This window comes from Bubalus kerabau, chromosome 1 (genome assembly GCF_029407905.1).
Source record: "Bubalus kerabau isolate K-KA32 ecotype Philippines breed swamp buffalo chromosome 1, PCC_UOA_SB_1v2, whole genome shotgun sequence".
NCBI classification, from domain to species: Eukaryota; Metazoa; Chordata; class Mammalia; order Artiodactyla; family Bovidae; genus Bubalus; species Bubalus kerabau.
The window spans coordinates 225,818,117-225,842,735 of NC_073624.1; the positions used below are offsets into that span (position 1 = coordinate 225,818,117).

General features: G+C 41.9%; 1 protein-coding gene across 29 annotated transcripts in view; it reads right to left on the reverse strand.

The window, feature by feature from the left end:
• Positions 1-24,619, reverse strand: part of PRELID2 (PRELI domain containing 2) — a 343,715-nt gene that overhangs the window by 239,691 nt on the left and 79,405 nt on the right. For 27 of the 29 annotated variants that reach the window (XM_055556919.1, XM_055556920.1, XM_055556924.1 and 24 more), the window contains one exon: positions 181-250. In XM_055556919.1, the coding sequence (XP_055412894.1) occupies positions 191-250 (60 nt within the window). In that variant the 3' untranslated portion in view covers positions 181-190. Of the gene's footprint in view, positions 1-180; positions 251-4,675; positions 4,828-6,431; positions 6,599-24,619 lie in introns of those variants that run through there. The other 2 variants (XM_055556915.1, XM_055556914.1) reach the window with 2 other exon arrangements.

The window sequence follows — 24,619 nt, forward strand, 5'->3', positions numbered from 1 at the left end:
AACCAAGCAAGTAAAGGTATATAGAACAGATAATAAAAACACTTGCAAGAAGCATCCTGTGAGTATAACTGGGAAACATACAGCAAGAATAGCCCAGGGAGGCTGAACCATAATACTTAGGCTTATAAGCATGAAGACATGGCTTGAGTAAATAATTCTGATTTTGCTTTTGGTACTCACTGGTGATTTTTTATTCAGCTAAGGGGGCACCACACTGTTCCTTTAGCAGCATCTCCATTATTCTAATTCCCTATGGAGAGAAGAAAGAAACATCAAAATGCCACATTTCACGGACAAGCACTTTTACATTTATCACAACCTTTCCCTTCAAGGAATCCAAGCAATGGCCATGTATTCATTTCAGAAAAGTAGGCTTGTAGTCATATCTCGCATTTTTATAATATTCCATTCAGCAATTGTATATACATTATCTCCACATGTGCTCAGAACTACTTGGGGAAACAGGCAGAGCAGAGCTGTGAATCTTCCATTTTAAACATAAGAAAGCAATTCAAGCGACTTACTGAAAGTGATCCAGCTGCTAAGTGGCACTGCCAGAGGTGGAACAATCATGGTGATAGTTAGCCCTACACTGGTGGCATCAGAGATCACAGACCACCGTAGCAGTATAATGACGACGAGCAAGTCAGAAGTTACCGAAATGGGACACAGAGACACGGAATGAGCAGATGCTGTGGGAAAATGATGCCAAAAACTTGCCTGGGGATTTCCCTGGTGGTCCAGTGATTAAGAATTTGCCTTCCAAAGCAGGGGACATGGGTTTGATCCCTGGTCAGAGAACTAAGATCCCACAAGCCACAACCAGAGAAGCCTGCAGGCCACAACAAAGACCCAGCACGGCCGAAAAAAAAAAAAAAAAAAAAAATACTTGCTTGATGTAGGGTGGCTACAAACCTTCAGTCTGTAAAATGTGCAATATCTGTGAGGTGTGATAAAGGGAGCTATGCCTGTGTTGATTCAATACTTACACAAGTGCTAGACTCACTGCTAAGGTCTGCATGGGCATTATCTGGTGCACCGTTATCTGGTGGTGGGTACAAGGTGCATTACGGAGATCCTCCCCCTTCTGCCAGCACACAGCCACCCTCGGCCAAAGGGAGCTGCAGTACCTGAGGTCATGCCCCTCTCCAGGAGTGGCCCACATCAGATGGCTAGCCGATATAAGGTAGAAAGACTTAGCCCTCCGTGTAAATTTGGGACCGCTCGGAAGGGCATCCCATGGCCACAGTTCCCCATGGGATCAGCTGGGTCCTTCATCACAACTGCACTGCAGTTCACGGTTACCTTCTGCCTGCTCCCCTCACTCCCTCACAAGAGTTGTTCCCAAGAGCCCACTCCAACAACCCTCTGCACAAAAATCTCCATCTGAGCCTGTGTCCGAGAGCCCAACCTTGTTTAATACACACAAAATTCCTGAACAGACACCCTCATTTCACTGATGAAGAAAACAGAAATTCAAAGAGGGTTTAGTAGTTCCCCCCACATTACACAGCTATTAAATAATAAAGCCAGAGGAAGAACACAGACGCTGAATTCTGGTTTCAGGGGCACCCCTTAACATCACAAGGCTCACACCAAGGCTGAACACATCAAGTTGCCAGCCCACCCACCTCAGCTGGTCAAGTTCTACACTAAAGGAAAGAAGAGAGCAGATACTCCCTCTTTCCTTCTTGAAGGACAAGTTCTGTAGATCAGAGGCTAAACCTTCAGATGGAAAGGCAGGGTTTTGATGTAATTATGAACTGGAGTGTTAAGGAATTCAAGGCTGGGTTAACAGAAGTGGGGCACACTGCGCTCAGGGACAGGACAGAGGACAACAAAGCTGACTTCGATTGCAGGCCTCAGGCCCCACACAGTAAGGCTTCGATTTCGGAGGACTCTAGTAGACCCCAGGGTGCTGTATTTTTAACTGGTGCTTCCCGCAGTCAAGCAGGGCTAGGAAACACTGAGTGGACCTACAGGAGACAGTAGGGACTTCTTACCCGGGGTTTGTTCTGAGCCACAGGAGGGGAATGCATCTCTAGAGAAGACAACACAATATACTGAGTACTAAAGAACACGGAGGGCTGCCCTACTGGCTCAAAGGTAAAGAACCACCAGCAATGAAGGAGACCTGAGTTCGATCCTTGGGGCGAGAAGATCCCCCTGGAGAAGGAAATGGCAACCCATTCCAGTATTCTTGCCTGGAGAATCCCATGGACAGAGGAGCCCAATGGGCTACAGTCCACAGGGTCGCAGAGTCGGACACGACTGAGTGACTTCACTCACTCATGAACAGAGGAACCTGGTGGGCTACAGTCCATGGGGTCGCAAAAGAGTAGGACACAAGTTAATAACTAAACAACACCACCAAAAGTACACTGAACAAAAGTTAACATTTCCTTGAGGTTCCTTGAGGTTTCCAAAGGTCCTTCAGATGTCTAGCCGTTGTTGTTGTTCAGTCACCCAGTCATGTTCGACTCTTTGCAATCCCATGGACTGCAGCACATCAGGCCTCCCTGTCCCTCACCATCTCCCAGAGTTTGCCCAAGTTCATGTTCATTGCATCAATGATGCCATCCAGCCATCTCATCCTCTGACGCCCTCCGCTCCTTCTGCCCTCAATCTTTCCCAGCATCAGGGACTTCTCCATTGACTCAGCTGTTTGCATCAGATAACCAAAATACTGGAGTTTCAGCTTCAGCATCAGTCCTTCCAAAGAGTATTCAGGTTTAAGTTCCCTTAAGATTGACTGGTGTGATCTCCTTGCTGTCCAAGGGACTCTCAGGAGTCTTCTCCAGCACCACAAATATAGCCACTATCTTGAAAGGAAGAAATATTAACTAAAGGATCTTGTTGATGCCAAGAAGCATGGAGTATGGGGCGAACCCAAACATCAGACTATAGGGCCAGGAGCCCTGCTGAGTATCCTCACTTAGACCAGAGAGTTCAGGGCACCCGGAGGCTGACTAAACAGTGCAACTGCACACCAGAATTACTAGGGGAACCCACAAAAGGAAATACAGATTTCCAGCCCTGCCCGGACCCCTACAATCGGAACTTCCAAGGCTGGAGCATGGAGTCTGCAGGCAGTCCTCTTGTGGGTCTGAAGCACGACTTGTTCAAGTATGAGAATTTGTTTTAAAAAAAGGCAGCTGGATACCACCTCCGGACACTGATGAAACAACTGTCCTTAATCATTTCTGAAGATACAGCATATACTCTTAGAGCTATTTACCTTTTTAATTAGACGGGAAAGGAGGGGTTGGGGATGAAACAAGTGGAATGACATTTAAACTAATTCTGCTCTCACTCATTCAACAACAGAACCAGTTCACAAATATTTACTGGGCACCTGCCCATGTGCACTGGAGAGTAAATGGTGAACAAATCTAAATCCCTGCCTGCGTGGAACATACGGACTAGTAGATTTCATTCCCCTTGTCTCGTTTTTTTTTTTTTTTTTTTTCTCTTTTCCCTTCCCTTTGGTTCAACAAACCCCTGGGCAATAATTAAATGCCTGCCTTCTCTTTTCAGGATGAATAAAAACAGCCATGTTAATTCTGTTGCAAGCTTCTTTTTATAGAGTGGGCCCCAAAGTCTAGTCGGTATGTCTTTAAAACCAGAAAAGCAGACTCCTTCCTTAGAAGTGAGCACCAGTGAACTCTTCCCATCTGTCTAAATTAAGAACGCCACCATTTACTGAGCGGAGAGCTAGCTGACGTAAGTGAAGACTTTGGGGTGTGCCTTGGGAATTCAAAGACATTATTTATTGAATCAATTAAGCTTACAATGTGACAGTTGATTTTCTTTCCCTTTTACCCCTCTTTCACATCACTTCACTCTTTTTAAGTAGAACAGTTAGAAATAGAAGGTGGAGAACAAGGGGCAAATAGAGAGACCCATAAAATGAATTAAAAACAAAAAAGGCCTACCAGGGAGGCCCAGCCATTATTTAGTACTCTCTTTGGTAAGGAGGGACCAAATCAAAACCCAATCGATAGAGTCCTTTGAAATAAAGTCTCTTAAAATCCAACTCCCAAGAGATCAGGTTTAAAGGGGCTAAATTTACATCACTTATCACACAATGATGCCTGAAATGCAAAACAAACATTACTTGGACCCACCTTTATAGATAAAGCTTAACTCAAAAGCTTTTTGGACTGATAAGCCATAAAACAGCTTGATTTTATTATTTCCTTCCCCTCTGAGCATTTTTTTCCCCTGTTTCCCAGCCATCTTTCTCTATTTGCCAGTGTACAGACATGGGAGCCCTCCCACTCTCATCTCCTTCATTCCAGGGCTAAGGCGGCCAGATGGGTCCCCAGGGAGGAGACCCAGAGTTGCATTTTTCAAATTCAAAACACTTCAGAAATTCCCCTATTCTCAGAGCATTTGAGAAAGCTAATTATTACAGAAAATGAAAAGCTTGCCTGAAGAGGAGGCAGAGAAAGTTACTAAAGATGGCTAGATCCAGACAGTATATTTATTTTATTATCAAACAGATGCTTCCTTAAGAAGCTCTGACTTAAATCCAGGAGGTCCTGAGGAGGCTGGCATGCAGGAGGACTGCAGAAGCTGCAGTGTGAGTAAAACCCACGCCTGGCTGCGACTGTGGCATCCAGGGTGAAGGGCAGGCCCAAGCAGAGGAGAAGAGAGGAGTACCAGACCTTACCAAATCACACAGTCCTTAGGGGATTCCCTGGTGGGCCAGTGTTTAGGATTCTGCACTTCCATTGACAGAGGCCTGGGTTTGATCCCTGGTCAGGGAACTAAGATCACACCAGCTAAAAAAAATTACAAAGTTCCAAAGCAGTTCTAAAAGACACATCAGTAGGGCGCTCTTAACAAAAGAGCTGCTCACCTAATTATCACAATAATACAAGATTGGCCATAATTAGATGAAGAAGAACTATTTGTGTACTTAGTGTTTAATCAGAAGCTAGGTACCGCGATAACCAGCTTAAGCACTGGGAGACTTCTCCTCCCACTGCTGAAAAGAAAGCATTCTTGTGCATCATGGCTTTGGAATAAGTACCAGGGACAGTATTAGTGCCCACTGTGTATAAAAGACTGCACTGATGCTGGGAGGAATGAGCTGCATGTAAGGCATGATGTTTCTGTTCAAGGGGTCATCGATTTCTTGGGAGGAATTACGAGGAATGCAAAATAACTGAAAAACAAGACAGCCTCTGAGAAGCATTACCATGTTTGAAAAAAAAAAAAAAAAGTTCAATGGAAGAAGGAAAGTACAGACTGATCCTGCATGAAGGGAGGACCTAGAGAAGCTGCTGGAAGATGAATGGTTTGAACAAGACCCAAGCCTGGCTGTGAATGTGACATAAAGAGCGAGGGGAATGTCAAGCAGAGTGGGGACTAACAACAGGCATGGGGGTGGGAACATCAGTGCTTGTGCGGTTAAGCGTCCGCCTTCCCGGAGGGGGAGGAAGTGGACTGGATGCAGCAGCAATGCCAGTATTACACTTCCCATGTTTCCACGCCCCCACCACCACCTGCTCACACACACCCTTCCTCCCACCTCAGCTCTGCTCTTTCCTAGAAGAGACAAAAGCACATACAACTTCCCATAAATAGCCCTGTAATTATGCAACAACACTCAGATTTAGGGCTGAGTCCAATTTAACTGTGAAACTTTGGGCATTTTACTTAGATTCTCTAATCATCAACTGTCTCATCTTTGAAGGAGACGATGTAGTAACACAGGCTTTTCGTAAGAATCAGTCAAAATAATAATGTTTTATCTGTACCAGAGTACCCAGCTTCTGGTAAATACTCAGTAAATAAATAGTTGTTCATCTAAATCTCTTTCGTGATCATCTAATCTCACCAGAATGCAAATTCCATTAAGGCTGAGAGCCTTGTCTGTCTTGTACAAGTTGTGACTTCTAGAAGAACAACGCCCAGTACACAGAAGGCCTGCAGTGAATGTCTACTGAAGGAATGAATCTATCATTCGACCAATTAATCATCGGTTTACAAGGCTACCACATTAGATGAGAAGGTGCTCAGAGACAGGGAACAACAGTCACTTACATTTGAATCTTGACTGTCTAGTGCAGAATTTGGCACAAAACACATGCTCAATATTTATGAATCATAAGGCTGATCAGCTGATTAGTTCTGAATGCCAGGCTGATGAGTGTTAGTTTTGGAATTATAGTGCGATCGGCCCAGTAGTTAGCATCCTAGAAAGTGTGGTAAAAGGTCAGGACAATACGAGTTGCCATAGGAAATGAAAAAACAAAAACAAGGAAAGAATAGAAGTATGAACGATAAAAGGGAGGGAATGTTGTGGAAAGAGCTGACAGCAGCGTGGGGGGACTGAAATGGGACCTAAATCCGAATCAGCCAAGAGGAGCTAGAAAGCGAGGTCATCCCAGTTGCCAAGTGTACATTATAAAACCACTCACCTCCTAATAAGAACGTATGCAGCAAGTCTACTTTAAAAACCTCACTTCTCTTTTGATTCTCAACTTTTTTAAGTTGGTTTACATAAAACTTTCCCAGAATCTTTTTATTTACTTTATGTAGAATCCTAACAGTACCAATAAAAAGCAGAATAAGAAAATGTTGCTTTCCCTGCTTCAGTGTTCCACTGCTTTTATAGTAAAATTCACCTTCTTTACCACGGTTAGAAGGCTCCAGGTGATCTGCCTCTAGCCTACTTCAACCGCAGAAAGGAAGGAAGGAATGAGGAAGGGGGACGGGGAGGGAGGGAGAGACAGAAAGGGAGGAATCCACACTCAGGAAGAGAAACACTGCTCAATGCTTCTCCAGGAAAAGATCTTTTCCACAATAAAGTGTCTTTTATTCTGAGGCTTTTATATTTGGCATTTTGCATTTATTAAACTGGGATAACACCAGACTACAGTAAGAGTTAAAATGTCCTGGCACATACTGTGTGTCAGGCACTGTGTGGAGTGTTTTATCTGCATTGGCTTATTTTACCCTCCTATCTGCCTTAGAGATGATTTTTTTTGGATGAGCCCCAAGGCTCATCTTGATTTCACCCAATACAATCAGGATTAACTCTGAATATTCATTAGAAGGACTGACACTGAGGCTTCAGCTTCAGTGCAATACTTTGGCCACCTGCTGCGAAGAACCGACTCACTGGAAAAGACCCTGATGCTGGGAAAGGTTGAGGGCAGAAGAAGGGGGCGACAGAGGATGAGATGGTTGGATGGCATCTCTGCTTCAGTGGACATGAGTTTGAGTAAACTCCGGAGATAGCGAAGGACAGGGAAACCTGGTGAGCTGCAGTCCATTGGGATGCAAAGAGTCAGACATGACTTAGTGACTAAACAACAACAATTAGGATTTAGAGTCCAGGATTCAGGATCCTAGAACACCGGAGGGCTGTAGGGTTTTAATGAGACTGCACGCATTAAGGCACCTAGTGTGATGTTGGGTACACAGCAAGAGTTTTTCTTCCTTTCCGTATCGATCCTGCTCAAAGAGTCTGATATATATACAAATCAGATATTTCAGCCCTGCATCCAAACTAAATGACAAGATTCTTAATACACAAATCAATATTTAATCACATCTACAAACTATTTTAAATACAATGTTTTTCAAGTAGGAATATCCTAACAGACTGTATGACTTCAGTATCATTTTCCCACAGGGGCTAATAAACTCTTGAGTAAGATTTATTTTTATTTTGATAAGTAACTCAACATTCTTAGGTGTAACTGCAGAACATTAAATTGATTCAATAATTCAGATGTCTCTGCTTCACATTATAAATCTTCCTCTCTTCTTCAGGAGAATATTTAATCTTGGATTTGTAAAGGAAAAGAATATATCCCCAAATAATAAAAATCTAAAAACTTGCAAAGGACACTATATTATTCAGTCCAGATAAGAAACGCTCAGCAAAGAAATGAAAGTGGCCCATCCAGTTTAGGGAGTTGTCCTGGGATCAAATATCACAATGAAAGATGACAGAGCCTTTTCCATACTGCCAATTTGTAAATGATCCTTGACTTGAAATCAACCTTTTAGTGGCTAAAGTCCTTTAGTCATTGGTCTCCCACAATCCAATGTGACTCAGTAAGTGTATTTTCTTTTTTAATTTTTTTAAATGTGACTTGTATAAAATTTCAGTTTTCCTTAGACTTGGTGCAAAATATGCCCTGTTCATATGTATCTGTCAGATATAATTAGCAGTAATTTTTTTACTTAGTCATGTCTGACTCTTTTGAGACCCCATGGACTGTAGCCCACAGGGTCCTCTGTCCACAGGATTTTTCAGGCAAGAATACTGGAGTGGGTTGCCATTTCCTCCTGTAGGGGATTTTCCAGACCCAGGGATCAAACCTGCAACTCCTGTGTCTCCAGCATTGCAGGTGGATTCTTTACCTGCTGAGACATGAGGGAAGCCCAGTGATTTTTTTTAAACATCAGTCTACCCTCCCACACTGTCCAGTGCCACATCCACCTATGACATTTCTGACAACTGATCATCTTGCTTAGAAACCTCCACTGATGGGATGCTCTTTACTCCTTATTCCTTCTATCTCAGGCCTCATTACAACAAAATCTTCCTTACATTGAAGCAGCACTGGCTGGGTGCCTAGCACCAAAGGGTCCCAGTACCAAGTCTTGTGCCAACTCTTATCCTGCTGCTGCTGCTGCTAAGTCTCTTCAGTCGTGTCCGACTCTGTGCGACCCCATAGACGGCACACCACCAGGCTCCCCCGTCCCTGGGATTCTCCAGGCAAGAACACTGGAATGGGTTGTCATTTCCTTCTCCAATGCATGAAAGTGAAAAGTAAAAGTGAAGTCGCTCAGTCGTGTCTGCCTCTTAGCGACCCCATGGACTGCAGCCTACCAGGCTCCTCCGTCCATGGGATTTTCCAGGCAAGAGTACTGGAGTGGGGTGCCATTGCCTTCTCCGAACTCTTATCCTACCAAACTAAAAGACAACAGGGTTCCTATCAATTCCCTTTATTAGCTTTTTTTTTTTTTTTTTTGCTATTCATCAGGTTTTTTGCTCAGTCATAATTTCCCCTTGTTTTTTCCCCGTTCTGAGAGAGACAATGGCTAACAGCATGCTTGTACATTTAATCAGTGAACTGTCCCTAAAAGAATAAATAAATCCAACCGTCGCCTCGATAATAGATAAATCCAATGGATGCCCAGACAATTTTCTTTTAATCTTTTATCTCTACTTTTCTCCTTCCCCTAAATTCTCAAATTTCTATAATAGCCTTCTTTACAAGTAGGGCCAGTCTGTTGACTTTGAATGATGTATTTTCTTTGAACAAAATATAATTTTCCAAAGCCTCATTTTGGTCAAAACCATATCCCACCAAAGCCTGTGACTTCCCTGGTAGTCCAGTGGTTAAGAATCCACCTTGCAATGCAAGGGATATGGGTTCCATCTCTGGTTGGGTAACTAAGATCCCACAAACTGTGGAGTGACTAAGCCCACTCACTGCAACTACTGAACCCGTGCACCCCAATGGAACATCCCCATGACATAATGAAGACCCCTTGTGCGGCAGCTAAGACTTGACGCAGCCAAAAAAAAAAAAACAACGAATCAACCCATCCCACAGATCTCAACAATACTGAGGCTAACAATTTATCTGGAGCATACTCAATGCTGCAGGGCTTTGCCTACATTATCACATTTAATCCTCTCAACAGTCTTACAAGGTGCTATTTTTACTCTCACCATTACAGGTAAGGAAACTGGGCCTGAATAGGTTACTCAAGGTCACAGGGCTAGTAAGTAGCCAACCTGGAATTTAAACCTGGATCTCTCCCACTTTTTCCACAACGGGTACTCACAGTGCATCTGTGTCTGTGAAATGGGAGGAGGGAAGAGAACACACACACACACATCCTTGTAGGATCGCTGTGAGGATTCAAAGAGGCAAGACACAAAGCTGCTGACACACGACAGCGTCATTAACCATCACCTTCCATTCCCCCTATGGCCTGCAAAGTAGCTACCGATTTCTCTGTGGACCTAAATCTGACTGGGGGGCCTCACAAACTTAAAGAACTTCTGCATCTATATGTGCTACCCGGTATTGTGGGACGCCCACAACAAGGGACGTCAGTTGGTGGTCAGTGACCTGGAGGAAACGTCAGCAGGGGCTCATCTTGTGCTTGTTCATATTTTATGAACACAGAGCATATTTCACTTACTCTCAACATCACCTCTAAGAGTTAGTAATACTGCTGTCTGATAACACTGAGCTCAGCAGGGTAAACCAGCCTTCCTAGGTCACAGACGTCGTCTGCAATAGAGACAGAACTAGATAGAATCTAAGCCTGATCACTGAGAGGCTGGGGCCCAAGGGGCTATGCTGAGCACGTTACAGGCCTTGTCTTATGTAGCCCTCAGACCCAAGCTATGAAACAGAAACATGTGTATTTGTGCTCGTTGCTTCGTCATGACCGACTCTTTTTGACCCCATGGAACATAGCCCACCAGGCTCCTCTGTCCATGTGATTTTTCAGATATGAATACTGGAGTGGGCTGCCATTTCCCTTTCAGAGGATCTTCCTGAACCAGGGATCGAACCCACATCACCTGCATTGGCAGGCAGATTCTTCACTGCTGAGCCACCTGGGAAGCCCTGAGGAAAGTGAAATTCAGATGAGGGAAGAAACCTGATCAAAGGCTCTCAGCTAGTAAGTGCAGAGTCTAGATTCACATCCAGGTTTTTTGTGACTCTAAGCCCTAAACACACCACCTCCCTAAAGAGATTTGTTAGCTTTCCTGTTTGTCATTTTTTCACCTTGGACATAGTCCTTCCTGCCGTCACAAAGTTATTTCTATCTATATCTGGGTGGTTTTAATCTTACAAATTTAGGGGAGGCAGGTGAAACCAAATTACATACAGTTCTTGGAACTGTCCTAAGAATAAAAGCACCTCACCACAGCTCTAAATCCATTTCATGTTCTGTTGATAGCAAGTGAAGCTCCTTCGTGCACCCTGCAGAAATCAGAGGACACACTTGGGCGCTGGAAGTGCTTCTATTTCAGCACAGCATCTGCTGATTAGAACTCCTTGCTTGGTCAAATGCCAATCCGGAGAGCCCTTACTTCCCCTGAAAGGCCTTTCAGTGCTAAGCATGATCATTGCTTCTTGGGGACAAAACCAGAGGAGGGAGAATGAGGAATCAGGTTACAACTTGGCCAGCATCCAAGGGAACATAAGCAACAGAGATATAACTGAAGCTCACCTTCACTGCCCATCCTTCATGTGACCTGGGGAGTGGCAGAACAGTAAGTTTAAGAAGAGATGCTTTTTTTAAAAGCATTTAATTTCACAAAACAAGAGCAGCCAGGACAAAAGCTACATATACATGCCTAAAAGAGAAAAATCTCTATACACAAAAAACAATCTAAAGATAACCCACAGGCTGTTTTTTAAGCATCAATCATTTGCAGAGGGGTGGGGGCGGGGGGTGGGAAATACTGGGTAGCACTTATAGATGCAAAAGTTCTTTAAAATTCCCAGGCCCTGTAATGAACTGATATGGGGAAAGGAGAGACTGAAGAAATGGAAGTAATAACATAGCTGATACTTTTAAAAGTTGCTCTAATATTTCAACTGCTAACTAAACAGGGCATTATTGGTTAATCCTTAGGCTCATACTCTTTGTACTGTTCGGTTCCAGATACTCCTTTGTGGATTAATAACCCCCTTGTGGATAATGTTCTAACTCTAACAGCTGTCTTTAATGTTAATAAAGTCTAATAAAATTCTTCCCTTCAATTAAAAAATCTGAAGCTTGTAAAAAAAATATATTCAAACACCCTTCACTCGGTGAACTGCAAGGGTAGAATTCCTCTTAAATAAGCAGGGTGGTAAGTAATTCTGCCTCTCGTTCTGAGGCTCATGCAAAATGCTCAGGGCTGAGGGACAACTCTGATTCACACCTTGTTTGAGATTTGGTCAACAAAGTCAGGCTCCTTGGGAAATCATTTGTTAGACTGGCTGGAGTGTAAAAGGGTACAGTGTGGAAAAATTAAGATTAGCAGGAATATGCAACCTAGTCATCAAGTGTTCGGACTCAGGGTCCAACTGCCTGCTTTGAACAAGGATTTTACCACTCACTAGCTGTGTGATCTTCGGCAAGTCAACTCACTTCTCTGAGCCTGGTCATCCATAAAAATCATACTTATCTCAGAGAATTGTTGAGCAACTGGGAGGAGCTAATGCATGTAACGTATTAAGTATGATGCCCGGGGCAAGAATGTGTTCAACAAAATATTATTGCTACTGTTTTCTTTCCTGTTGCCCTAAGAGATAAAAAGCTTCCTTGCTTTTAAGATTTTTTTAAAAGATAATATAATGGAAATATTAAGCAGTCTTACTACTTTTGGAAAATAATACACTAGGATATATATTTGTTCACTAATTCACTAAATATTTATTGGGCACTAACTGTGTGCTAGATACTGAATATAATGTGGTAAGATCCACTCAGAAGCCTATCGTTCAGTGAGGGAGACAAAAAATACATTCAAAGAGTCATGAGAATACTCACAAACCAATATGGATAAAGAAAATGTGGCACATATACAGTGGGAAATTACTCAGCCATAAAAAGGGAATGAAATTGTGCCACTTGCAGAGATGTGGAGGAGCCCAGAGACTATTATACAGAGTGAATTAAGTCAGAAAAAAAAATATTAGCACATATATAGAGACTTAGAAAAATACTATGGATGAACCTATTTGCAAAAGCAGAAATAGAGACGCAGACACACAGAGAACAAACGTATGGACACCAAGGGGGAAGAGGAGGGCCTGGGATGAATTGGGAGACTTGGACTGACAAATATAGACATAGACTACTGACACTAGGTATAAAGTAGATAACTAATGAGAACCTACTGTATAGCCCAGAGAACTCTACTCAGTGCTTGTGGTGACCTAAATGGAAAAGAAATCCAAAAAGGGGTGATATATGTAAACATATTTATTCACTGTGCTGTACAGCAGAAACTAACACAACACTGTAAAGCAACTATTTTGTTGTTTGTGTAATTGCTAAGTCATGTCCAAGAGAAGACAATGGCACCCCACTCCAGTACTCTTGCCTGGAAAATCCCATGGATGGAGGAGCCTGGTGGGCTGCAGTCCATGGGGTCGTGAAGAGTCGGACAGGACTGAGCAACTTCACTTTCACTTTTCACTTGCATGCATTGGAGAAGGAAATGGCAACCCACTCCAGTGTTCTTGCCTAGAGAATCCCAGGGACGGGGGAGCCTGGTGGGCTGCCGTCTATGGGGTCACACAGAGTTGGACACGACTGAAGCGACTTAGCAGCAGCAACAGCAGTAAGCCATGTCCAACTCTCATGGTCTCTTTTGAGACCCCATGGACTGTAGCCAGCCAGGCTCTTCTGTCCAGGGACTTTCCAAGGAAAGTATAGTGGAGTGGGTTGCCATTTCCTTCTCCCTGGATATGGGAAGGAAATCCAAAAGACAGGTGATAAATGTAAACACATCTGATTCACTTTGCTGTACAGCAGACATTAACACAACATTGTAAAGCAACTATACGCCAATAAAAATTAACTTAAAAAAAAAGTGAATGCAGGAGATGATACCCTGATCTTTCAACTGTACAATTCAATAATAAACCTTATTCTAATGGTTTCATAAAAAGAAAAACAAAAGAAGAAAATACTTACATACCAGTAACATTTAGGGAATTTTTCTAAGGTAATGATATAAAATAGGAAGGACTCTGTATAAAGATGTTTCACATGGCCTTGTTTACAATGGTAGGACTCAGAAAGAACTTTAGTCCTCAGTACTGAAGAAATGGTGAAATCAATTGTTCTACAACTACTTAATGAATATTATGCGGTCATTTTTGGGGGCTCCAAAATCACTGCAGATGGTGACTGTAGCCATGAAATTTAAAAAATCTTGCTCCTTGGAAGAAAAGTTTTGACCAACCTAGACAGCATATTAAAAAGCAGAGACATGACTTTGCCAACAAAGGTCCATCTAGTCAAGCTATGGTTTTTCCAGTAGTCACATATGGATGTGAGAGTTGGACTATAAAGAAAGCTGAGCACTAAAGAACTGATGCTTTTGAACTGTGGTGTTGGAGAAGACTCTTGAGAGTCCCTTGGACGGCAAGGAGATCCAACCAGTCCATCCTAAAGAGAATCAGTCCTGAATATTCATTGGAAGGACTGATGCTGAAGCTGACACTCCAATACTATCTGAAAAGACCCTGATGCTAGGAAAGATTGAAGGTGGGAGGAGAAGGGGATGACAGAGGATGAGATGGTTGGATGGTATCAACCATCCATTGGTTGGATGACTCAATAGATATGAATTTGAGAAAACTCCAGGAGTTGGTGATGGACAGGGAGGCCTGGCATGCTGCAGTCCATGGGGTCACAAAGAATTGGACACGACTGAGCAACTGAACTGAACTGGATGCAGTCATTAAAATGATGGCTTCACTGAGAGCTCTAAGCTGTTCACTGCAACTACTGAAGCCCTGGCAACCCAGAGCCCGTGCTTCACAAGAGAAGCCACCTCAATGAGAAGCCCGCGCACTGCAACTGGAAAATAGCCACCGCTCGCCGCAACTAGAGAAAGCCCATGCAAAGTAACAAAGACTCAGAGGAGCCAAAAATAAAGTAAATAAATCAGCCTATAAGATACAAAGAATGAATTATATTTTCCAATGAGGCTATGTTATGAGACCATGAAATGTAATACTCTAGAATTCATTGAAAAGAAATGTTTCTGTTAAAGGTCAGAGGATATATTAAAATTTCTATAAGCAAAATATATTTAAAAAAAATGATGGCTTCAAAGTTTGTGTAGTTACTGTGAAATGCATTTGTGATAAAATAGTACTTGAAAAAAAGCAAGACATAAAATTGTACTTATACTATAATTATGAGTGCTTGAAATCTGCACATAAAAGACTAGAAGGAAATATGCCAATTTGGGTTATAATGGAAAGATAACAGTTATCATTTATGGAGTATTTATTGTGTGGCAAGGTATTTTGAGCACCTGTTTATGCTATTTCCCTTAATTCTCCTACTCACAAGGTAGGTACTACGTTCATACTTTACCTACAGAGGTTAAATTCGTATCCACCCTATAAGGGAGGGCACAGACATTAAAACACAGGTTGAGTTGAGCAAAAACAGGCTCATCATAACCACTAAACATCTGTCTATCATGTCATAATGAAAATTTCAGTTTTTGCCCATAACATCCTTGCATTTTTCTTTTTAAGTAAGTAGTAACAACTGATCATCTACTGGATACCAAGTCCTCTCCTAAGCATATTATGTACGTAACTCATTCACCTCTCACAAGTAGTATCTGAAGTAGGTTCCTACATTATCCTCATTTTACAGATGACAAAAATGAGACTCAGAAAATGAAGTGGTGTGCCTAAGGTCACATGGCTGGTCAGTATAAGGTATGCTGCTGCTTTCAAAGAAAGCCAGAGCAAAAGAACATAAATGCCTCTGCTGGAAATATGGTTTAAAACATTTATGCGCAGGTAATACCTACTCAAAACATTTTATATAAAATGTTTTTTAAAATTTTGTTTAAAAACTGAAAGAGTCTTCTGGAGGGAGTGCAGCAATTTTTTAAATTATGAAATATTTCAAGCATATCAAGAAGTGCAGAGAGTATAAAAACTAGTGGGCTTTCACAAACATTCATGTCTTAAGAGTAATAAGAGCTACATCCTCACCAAAGGCGAGTGATCGAGAAAAATTTTAATTATAGTCTTTTAAATTCTTCTTAAACCGGGTGTCAACATGAAAGGAGTTAATTAACTCTCAAAAACCCACCATTTTTCTTTACCAAGAAAATTCAGAGAAAAGCTGTTTAGCTAGAATCTAAGGAAGAAAGCTAGACAAAGAATAAGGCAGCAAATCCCAAGCAGCAAATGCAATGCCAAGGCAATTGAAAGAAATATCACCACAACAAACCTGGGTTTCTGAGATACAAGGCTCCTTTTCTCCTTAACAGGCAGACGCCCCAGCCTGTCCCCCATCATCTACCTCGGGTTCTGCCTGATGTCCCCAGGCCCACAGAGGGTGGGCACACCAGAGGGACCCTTCAGCAAGAGATGACGTTCTACTGCAGAGTGAGATAAAATAAGAAATGACCACCGACAGGGGGGTAGAGAATGATCAAGACGAACAGCTGGACACATTGGAGCACTCAAGGGGTATTTAATTATCACACTCCAGGACCTGAGCACAAAACTGAAGTTTCACTATTAGATGTACCTTCAAGAAATTAACTTATCTTTGCTATTCATGTTGCTCTACAGAGAATTCTGTATTAACCCCTGATCTGAGATTCCTGAGTGACCTTTTCCTGGCCTTGTTGGTCAGAGAGGCTTAATTTAGCACCAAGGATTTAGCTGAATCCAATCCCAATTCTACAACAGACTTGATACACCAAAGACCTGTGACTAAAATGCACTTAGTCCATACATACTGTGGGGGCAGCCCCTAGTTTTTGGTATTTCAACACAGCCTGGTCAGAGCTGTTTCAGTTTTCAATTCTGCGCCTATCTTAGGTGTACAGTGTATGCGAAGATTGACAGTGGCCACCAATTCCTATTTTCCCACTGTCTCTGAACTCACCACAACAGAGTCTGAGAACAGACTCAGAAAAGTAATAGATTGATTGGAAATTCCAACCAGAACAGTGAGGAGAGCAAGACTTCAAAATCTCCAACGATTCTGGTTGGGCGTGAGCATAAAAGAGCAACAGAAAAACAAGTGCCACAGTGTACAGTTTAAGGTTTAAGTTTCTAGTTCAAAGCCCGGCGTGTACCAAGCTCTGGATACTGGCTGATGACACTGTGTATGTAATTTAATTTCCATGTGCCTCTGTTTCTTCATCTGTAAAATGGATAACTGGCAATAACAACATCTCTCTCTTAGAGGATTATTGGGAGAACTCAATGTTCATAAGACAGGGCAGGACCTGCCTCCTGGTGAACACTCAACTAATTACAGTTACTAGTATTATTATTGTATCTGGCTTTCTCCAAATTTTCCAGAAAAGTCTGTGTTTATAGAGGCGTGGACTGAACACAAGCCAGCATATCTATCACTGGATACCAATACTCAAAGACAGCTACAAGGGGACTTTCCTGGGGGTCCAGTGGTTTAAGAATCTGCCTTGCAATGCAGGGGACATGAGTTTGATCCCTGGGTAGGGAACTAAGATCCCACAAGCTGTACAGCAATTAAACCCAAGCGCTGCAACTACTGAGCGAGTGGCCACAACCAAAGGGTCCATGCGCTGCAACCAACGACCCCAGAGAACACACACAACGAATGTCTTCATGCTGCAACTAAGACCTGACACAACCAAATAAATAAATATTCTTAAAAAGAGAAATATTTATAATATGCAGTGCATTTAGCTCACATGAATAGAACTATAAAATGACATTGCAACATCCCTACTACAAGCTTACCACTCTCTCTTGCTAATTAGTATTTCTAAAAAGTGCCTTACTTTTAGGGCTTCCCTGGTGGCTCAGTGGTAAAGAATCTGCCTGTCACGCAGGAGACACGGGTTCGATCCCTGGTCCAAGAAGATCGCACATGCTGCAGAACAACTGAGTCTGTGCACTCCAACAATTGAGCCTGCGCTCTAGAGCTCTGGAGCTGCAACTGCTGAGCCCACATGCCGCATACTGAGGCCTGTGTGCCCTAGAGCCTGTGCTCAGCAACAAGAGAAGCCACTCAGTGATTGCCCACGCACCAGCAGCCCCTGCTCACAACTACAGGAAAGCCTGTGCAGCAAAGAAGACCCAGCACAGCCAAAAATAAAGTCAATAAATACAAATGTTAAAAAAAAAAATAAAAAAGTGTTTCATCTGTAAATATGTTATTGCTGTCACCTCAACCCTTGACTGTCTACTCACTGCATGAATCATCTCTGATGTTCTTGGATCTCTGCTGCCGCTGCTGCTAAGTCGCCTCAGTCGTGTCCGACTCTGTGCGACCCCATAGACGGCAGACAACCAGGCTCCACCATCTCTGGGATTCTCCAGGCAAGAACACTGGAGTGGGTTGCCATTTCCTTGGATCTCTACTTGGCTTAAACTCCTGAATTTTTATGCAGACTTCAGGACTATTTGTCAGACACATTTTAAATTCTTGGTATTTACACACTGGGGGGAAAAGGAAGTGTGACAGTGTTAGTCACTCAGGTGTGTCCAACTCTTTGTGACCCCATGGTCTGTCCATGAAATTCTCCAGGCAAGAATACTGGAGTGGGTTGCCATTCCCTTCTCCAAGGGATGTTCCTGACCCAGGGATCAAACCCAGGTCTCTTGCATTGCAGGTTGAGAAATTTTACCATCTGAGCTACCAGGGAGACCAGACATACAATGTCAGAATTGAAAACAACCTCCTAGTCTAATCCCTGATTTTACAACAACAACAACAAAAGAATATATATATATATATATATATATATATATATATATATAAAATAGTGAAGTTCAGAGGAATTAGTCCAAGCACCGTGGCCAAGAAAGAGCAGTCAAGGCAGGGCTGGAGCCCAGGTTCCTGATTCCTGGCCCTTGGGCTCCATACTGCATTGTGCAGAGACATGACTTCCAATCACTATGCAAATAATGACACAGTGAAGCATCCTGAGCTCAGGAACCCACTTTCTAACATTTCAGGAAAGAGCTTAACTTCCCAGGTTTCATTTAGTTTCATAGACAGTAAAACCCCAGAATTCCGGCTGGCTGATTCAAGGGATTCCCAAAAGCTTTACCACTGAGTAGTCTATTACAACCCCAGTGAATTCAAATGAGCCGTGGAGGGATTTCTGAATTCCTTAGTCTCACAGTCAAGGTAGAGGCATGGATTTAAATTCCGTAGAAGGAACAAAAACTGCATCGCTGACAGAATACTCATTTTCACTAAGATGTTTTCACTGAGAAGGTTACATTTCTTGGAACTAAAACACCAAAGGTAAGAGCAGGCTGAGAGGAGTTGGTGGGCAGTGGGGTATACAAGGAAAGTGCAGTTACCATTATTTAACTGATCTAGAAATAAGTTGTTAAAAATCAGAATCCTGGTAGTATTCTCACACTACCTAATGAATAAATATCAAGTAAATCAATCTATCTGAGTGCTCAAGAGTGGGATTAAAAAGTATTATCAACAGATTTAAATTGAAAGCTGGGAAATAAGATGGACAGAATATATTTCATCTGTTCTTCAAGTGATTCCAATAATGCAAAGAATCTTAAAAGAATTCACATAACCAAGTGGGAAATACATGTCTTCCATATAGTCAGCAGAACATTACACTAGTGTTCTTATGTTTTATTTGTTAGTTTATACTTTAGAATGACAGTTTTATTTGCTCTCTTCTATCTTGGAATCATTATTGGGTTTGGAAATGGTCATTCATTTTTAGGATTGTGACTACCATGCATGTGTGGATAGGAATTGAGCAGTTCAGGGCAACTCACCCAAAGACACAATTCAAACCTTGGAGAAGAACTGAGGTTACACAACTAGTTAATGACAGAAGCATTAACTCTCACTGTCTTTAAAGTAAGAATTAAAAGCCTGGAACTGACAATTTCATTTCTTCTTCACAACAATCCTATGAGGGTGGACCAATTAGCCCTGCTTTCCTACTAACAAATGGAAACTCTAAGAGGTTGTCCTTCATTCAAGTCATACAGAAAGAAAACTGATAATACTCAGAGCTAGCTCATAGTGGAAGCTAAAAATAGACAGAGTTCTTCTGGAAGCAAATTGGTGATACACATCAAAAGTCTTTAAGTTGTACACACTCGTTAGCATAGAAAGTGACCAGAAATAAATACAAGCATTTACATTTATGGATTCATTACAATATTATTAACAATACTGAAAAAAAACCAGAAATCAACAATAAGGGCTATTATGCCAGTGACATATTATGAAAGCATCAAAAATCATGGTTTCAAAGAATATGGAAAATGTGTCATGACATAGAGAAATGTTCACAGTATGTCCAAGGTCAGAATAATCTCAATTTTGTTTTTCAAAAATATACATATACATGCATATGTAAATATACACAAAGACATATGGAAGGATCCATATCAAAAGTTAAATGTAGATACACTGAGAAATATACGAATATGAGAAAATACGAATTTTAATACCATTGAAATATGTGCATTACCATATGTAAAACAATGACCAGTGCAAGTTTGATGCATGAACCAGGGAACTGAAAGCTAGTGCTCTGCGACAACCCAGAAGGATCGGGTGGGGAGAAAGGTCGGGGGTGGGGATCGGGGCCGGGGGGGTGGGGTGGAGGCGGGGGGGTGGGGGGGGGGTGGTGGGCCACGTGTATACCTGAGGCTGATTCATGTTGATGTATGACAAAAACCATCACAATATTGTAAAGTAATTATTCTCCAATTAAAATAATTAAAGATAAATGAAATAAAATAGATAACCAACAAGGACTAACTGAATAGCACAGGGAACTCTTCAATATTCTGTAATAACTAAAAGGGAAAAGAATTTGAAGAAGAGAAATCACAACCTTGCAATGAGTAACTGCATTGCTTTGCTGTATACTTGAAACTAACACAACGTTGTAAATCAACTATACTCCATTAAAAATAAAAATGTTAAAAACTCAAAGGAAGACACACATAATGAGAAACTTCCCTGGGAGTTTACCATAAAAAAATAAATAAATTTACATACCAAAAAAATGATTGCGAAGTAGTATTTAAAGAAACAAAACCTTACCCATACTGCTGCTATCTAAAATTTTTGTTTGGATAAATATTTAAAGACTTTCCTGGTGGTCCAGTGGAAAGGAGTCTACTTGCCAATGCAGGGGACACGGGTTCGATCCCCAGTCTGGGAAGGTTTCACATGCTGTGAAGCAACTAAGTCGGTACACCACAACTCAGCTCGTGCTCTAGAACCCGAGAGCTGTAACTAGCGAGCCGTGCAGGCCCTACAGCCCAAGCTCCTCAACAAAAGGAATGAGAAGCCCTTGAACTGCAACAAAGAGCAGCCTCCACTCGCTGCAACTTGAGAAAGCCCATGCCCAAAATGAACATCCAGTGCAGCCAAAAACAAGTAAATAAAATTCTAAAAAATATGTAAAAGGCTATTTACTTATGAAAATATACTTCTTATCAGAGAATTTCTCTTAATGCTAGTAATTATGTAAGCTTTTCAATGTGGCAGGTATGTTTCATATATATGCACTCAAACCTTGAAATAACCCCGTGTAGGACTATTATCACTCCATTTTAGAGGTGAGAAAATTGAACATCCAAGATGTCAAACGTGACATCTGAGAAATGAGAAAACCATTTACTAAGGGGCAATTCTCTAAAGCTTAACATTTGTTACCCACACAGGCAAAACCTTGTTTCACACCAAATAGTCTTTCTAAAGGCAGAACATACTAGGTTTTTAGTTCAGGAGTTGGCATCCGGAAAACGATTATTAGGATGTCTATAATTGCTTCAAAATATTTCAGCATGTGCAGCATAATATTATGGTGCATGTGTTATTCAAGTTACACACCAGGTAGTAAGTTGCCCTAACACAGGCTTCACCCTCCAGGCGTTGGCTATAAGTGTTCTAATCAGCAATCTCAATCTACAGAAACCTCAGTTACCTTTATCTGAAAACACCAGAGGCTTTGATAATTAGCAAAAGAAATGTCACAACTGTGAATTTTCACTGTTAACATTAGTGGCTTACTAACTAGCATGATGGATGTTAGAAACAGACTTCATTAACTCAATTAATGGAACTTGAGATGTGGGGATTAGCTCAAAATTCTAGAGACACACTCAACGTTGCAATGATGATTTGAGACTATTTAACAAGGCCTTCACCAGCCAACCTTAGGGATGGCACCCACAGTTTATGTCTAAATGGCCCTGTGGCCAGACACCGGATTAAAGATTCTGGCTACCTGACGTTATCTGTAAAACAGCTGAATCTCGCCTTAGGAATATCATCAGCTCCGTCTTCAGGGAACAAAGCACCCAGAAGGACAGAGATGTAATAAAACTTACAGAACAGGTAAAGTTACTTTGAGCTTACTTGTAAATGATTAATAAAGGGTCTGCACGTATTACAGAACTTTTTTATAAACTGGTAGCACAACTGTGAGGGTGCAGCTGACCCTCACCAATTATCTATTTCCAATAGGTACCAAAGAGACCTTAACTGTACATACAAATCACTGAAATGACTTTTCAAATGCCCATCTGGACTGCATATATAGTACCTCAGTATACTATACTATATACATACACACACACATATGTGTCTGTGGTTTGTATCTGTATATATGTGTGTGTGTGTGTATATATACACACACACACACACATATATATATATATATATATACACATACACACATATATATAGTATACAACGGGCTTCCCAGGTGGCACAAGTGGTAAAGAATCCGTCTACCAATGCAGGAGACAAAAGAGATGCAAGTTCAATTCCTGGGTTGGGAAGATCCCCTGAAGTAGGAAATGGCAACCCACTCCAGTATTCTTGCCTGGAAAATTCCATGGACAGAGAAGCTTGGTGGGCTACAGTCCATGGGGCTGCAGAGCGTTGGACAGGGCTGAGTGACTAACCACATCCACATACTGTACAGTGTAGAGTGTGCGTGTATATATAGGTTGTGTATGTATCCATATATAAAACAAAATATATATATATATATATGTATATATATACACACACACACACACACCAGCGTATACAGTATACAAGAACAGTATCTGTGGTCTCAGAGAATTATCTTCCACTACTGAAATGGATTTTGTAAGGCTCAAATAAGCTCACACCCTGAGGAAGCCACATATTCAGATCTCTTCAGCTGTACATGCCTAGTCCAGACCTTCTTCAAAACGACGCACAAATTGTTTGACTTGCCCACATTGTTTCAGTGGCAAATATTTCACAGGCTTTTGAATTCTACCTCTTTCTGCTTCAGCCTCCCGATCAACACAATAAGAATAATGATGGAACCAATAATGGGGCCTTGCCAGGAGAGTGGCTCAAATAACTAATTGTTTTATCACGCAGTGAAAATGTATTTCACAAACTTAAAAAAAAAAAAAAAAAAAAAAACCACCTCTGTGTGGGTGCATAGTGAAGGCCCTGCATTTCACAGCATTTGTATCATCCTAAAGTACTCGGACAACTGGACCAAAAAAGAACACGTGCATGACAAGACTGTTATCTCCTGTATTATCTCCTGCGCCTCTCCCAGAAAAGAGTGCGATTTACAAGAACCAGGTGGGAGTTCACTGAAAAGTCCCTTTGATTTTTGTTTGGAATTGGAGGGGTTTGTGGGGAGGGGGCGTTGCGGGGGTGGGAGTGGGGAAGAACTGGTGATTGTTTTGTTTTGATTTGGAGAGATGGAGGCAAAAACTACAAAAGATAGTTACACTCATTGCAGTACAAAGTATGCTTTCTCAATGGGGACAACACTGAAATAATTTGTTCATGGGAGTGAATAAAAAATATCTTACACTTATTAAGTATCTAGCAAAGATATAATACAGTACATACACAGATCATTAGGATACCTATGGTAGTAACATTTCATGAAGTGAGGGACAACTAGGAAAAAAATGCCTGAAAAGGATTAGTTGGGGCTGACAATAGAATGAAGACTGAGCAACACTGGCGGAGGGATGCCTTCTCAGGGCTGAGGATCACCTGCAGAGCCATGCCTGCCCCAGGGAATATCCTTATCTCTGCTTCCTGTTCTGAGGATTCCTGAGGTTGAATTTGACTGGCCTGGGTTACAAGTGTCCCAGATTTCCACCAACCCCTATTTTCCCTCAGATCCTCCTGTTTCCTTAGTTTTTTGAGTGTGCTTGCTTCCCTGGAGGCATATGTCTTTGGCATGCAGCATACTGCCTGTCCATGGCACTTTTTCAACACTTCCGGCCCATCCTCTGTAGGCCATCTTGGGCCAAAATTCTCCACCAGAACATGAAATCAGCACGAAGAGACAGAAACAATGGCAGAGTCAAGAGACAGGTGCGCGCCCTCCAGAATGAAGAAAGTACCTGCATGGCATGCTTGCTAGTGTCATCGGCCAAGGGTGTACTATAAAGAGCACTCACTTTCCTGAGAAAAACACACAGTAATGGTGCAGGCTTCTGCTGTCATGGATAAAGATAGACTGCTATCTCTAAAAGAAACTTTCAAGCAGTTTCTTGACAAATTAAACCCAGAATTACCATATACTCTGGCAAAGAACTGAAAGCAGAGATTTGAACAAATATTCACTTGCCTTTGTTCACTGCAGCATTTGTGTCAGAAAGGTACCCCCCAATTGCAGATCTCAAGGTGGTGAAGGGAAGAAAGAAAAGCAATCAAACAAGTGCCCAGAGGCAGAAAGGGAAAAAAAAAAGAGACCTCACCTTGCGGGTACGTATCTAGTACTAGGTTTTAATTTCTATACACAGAGATATATACTTCATGAGCACCTAGTTTTTCTCTTTCTGGAGGAAAAAAAGTCCCACCTTCATCACTGTTACCATGTCTGTTA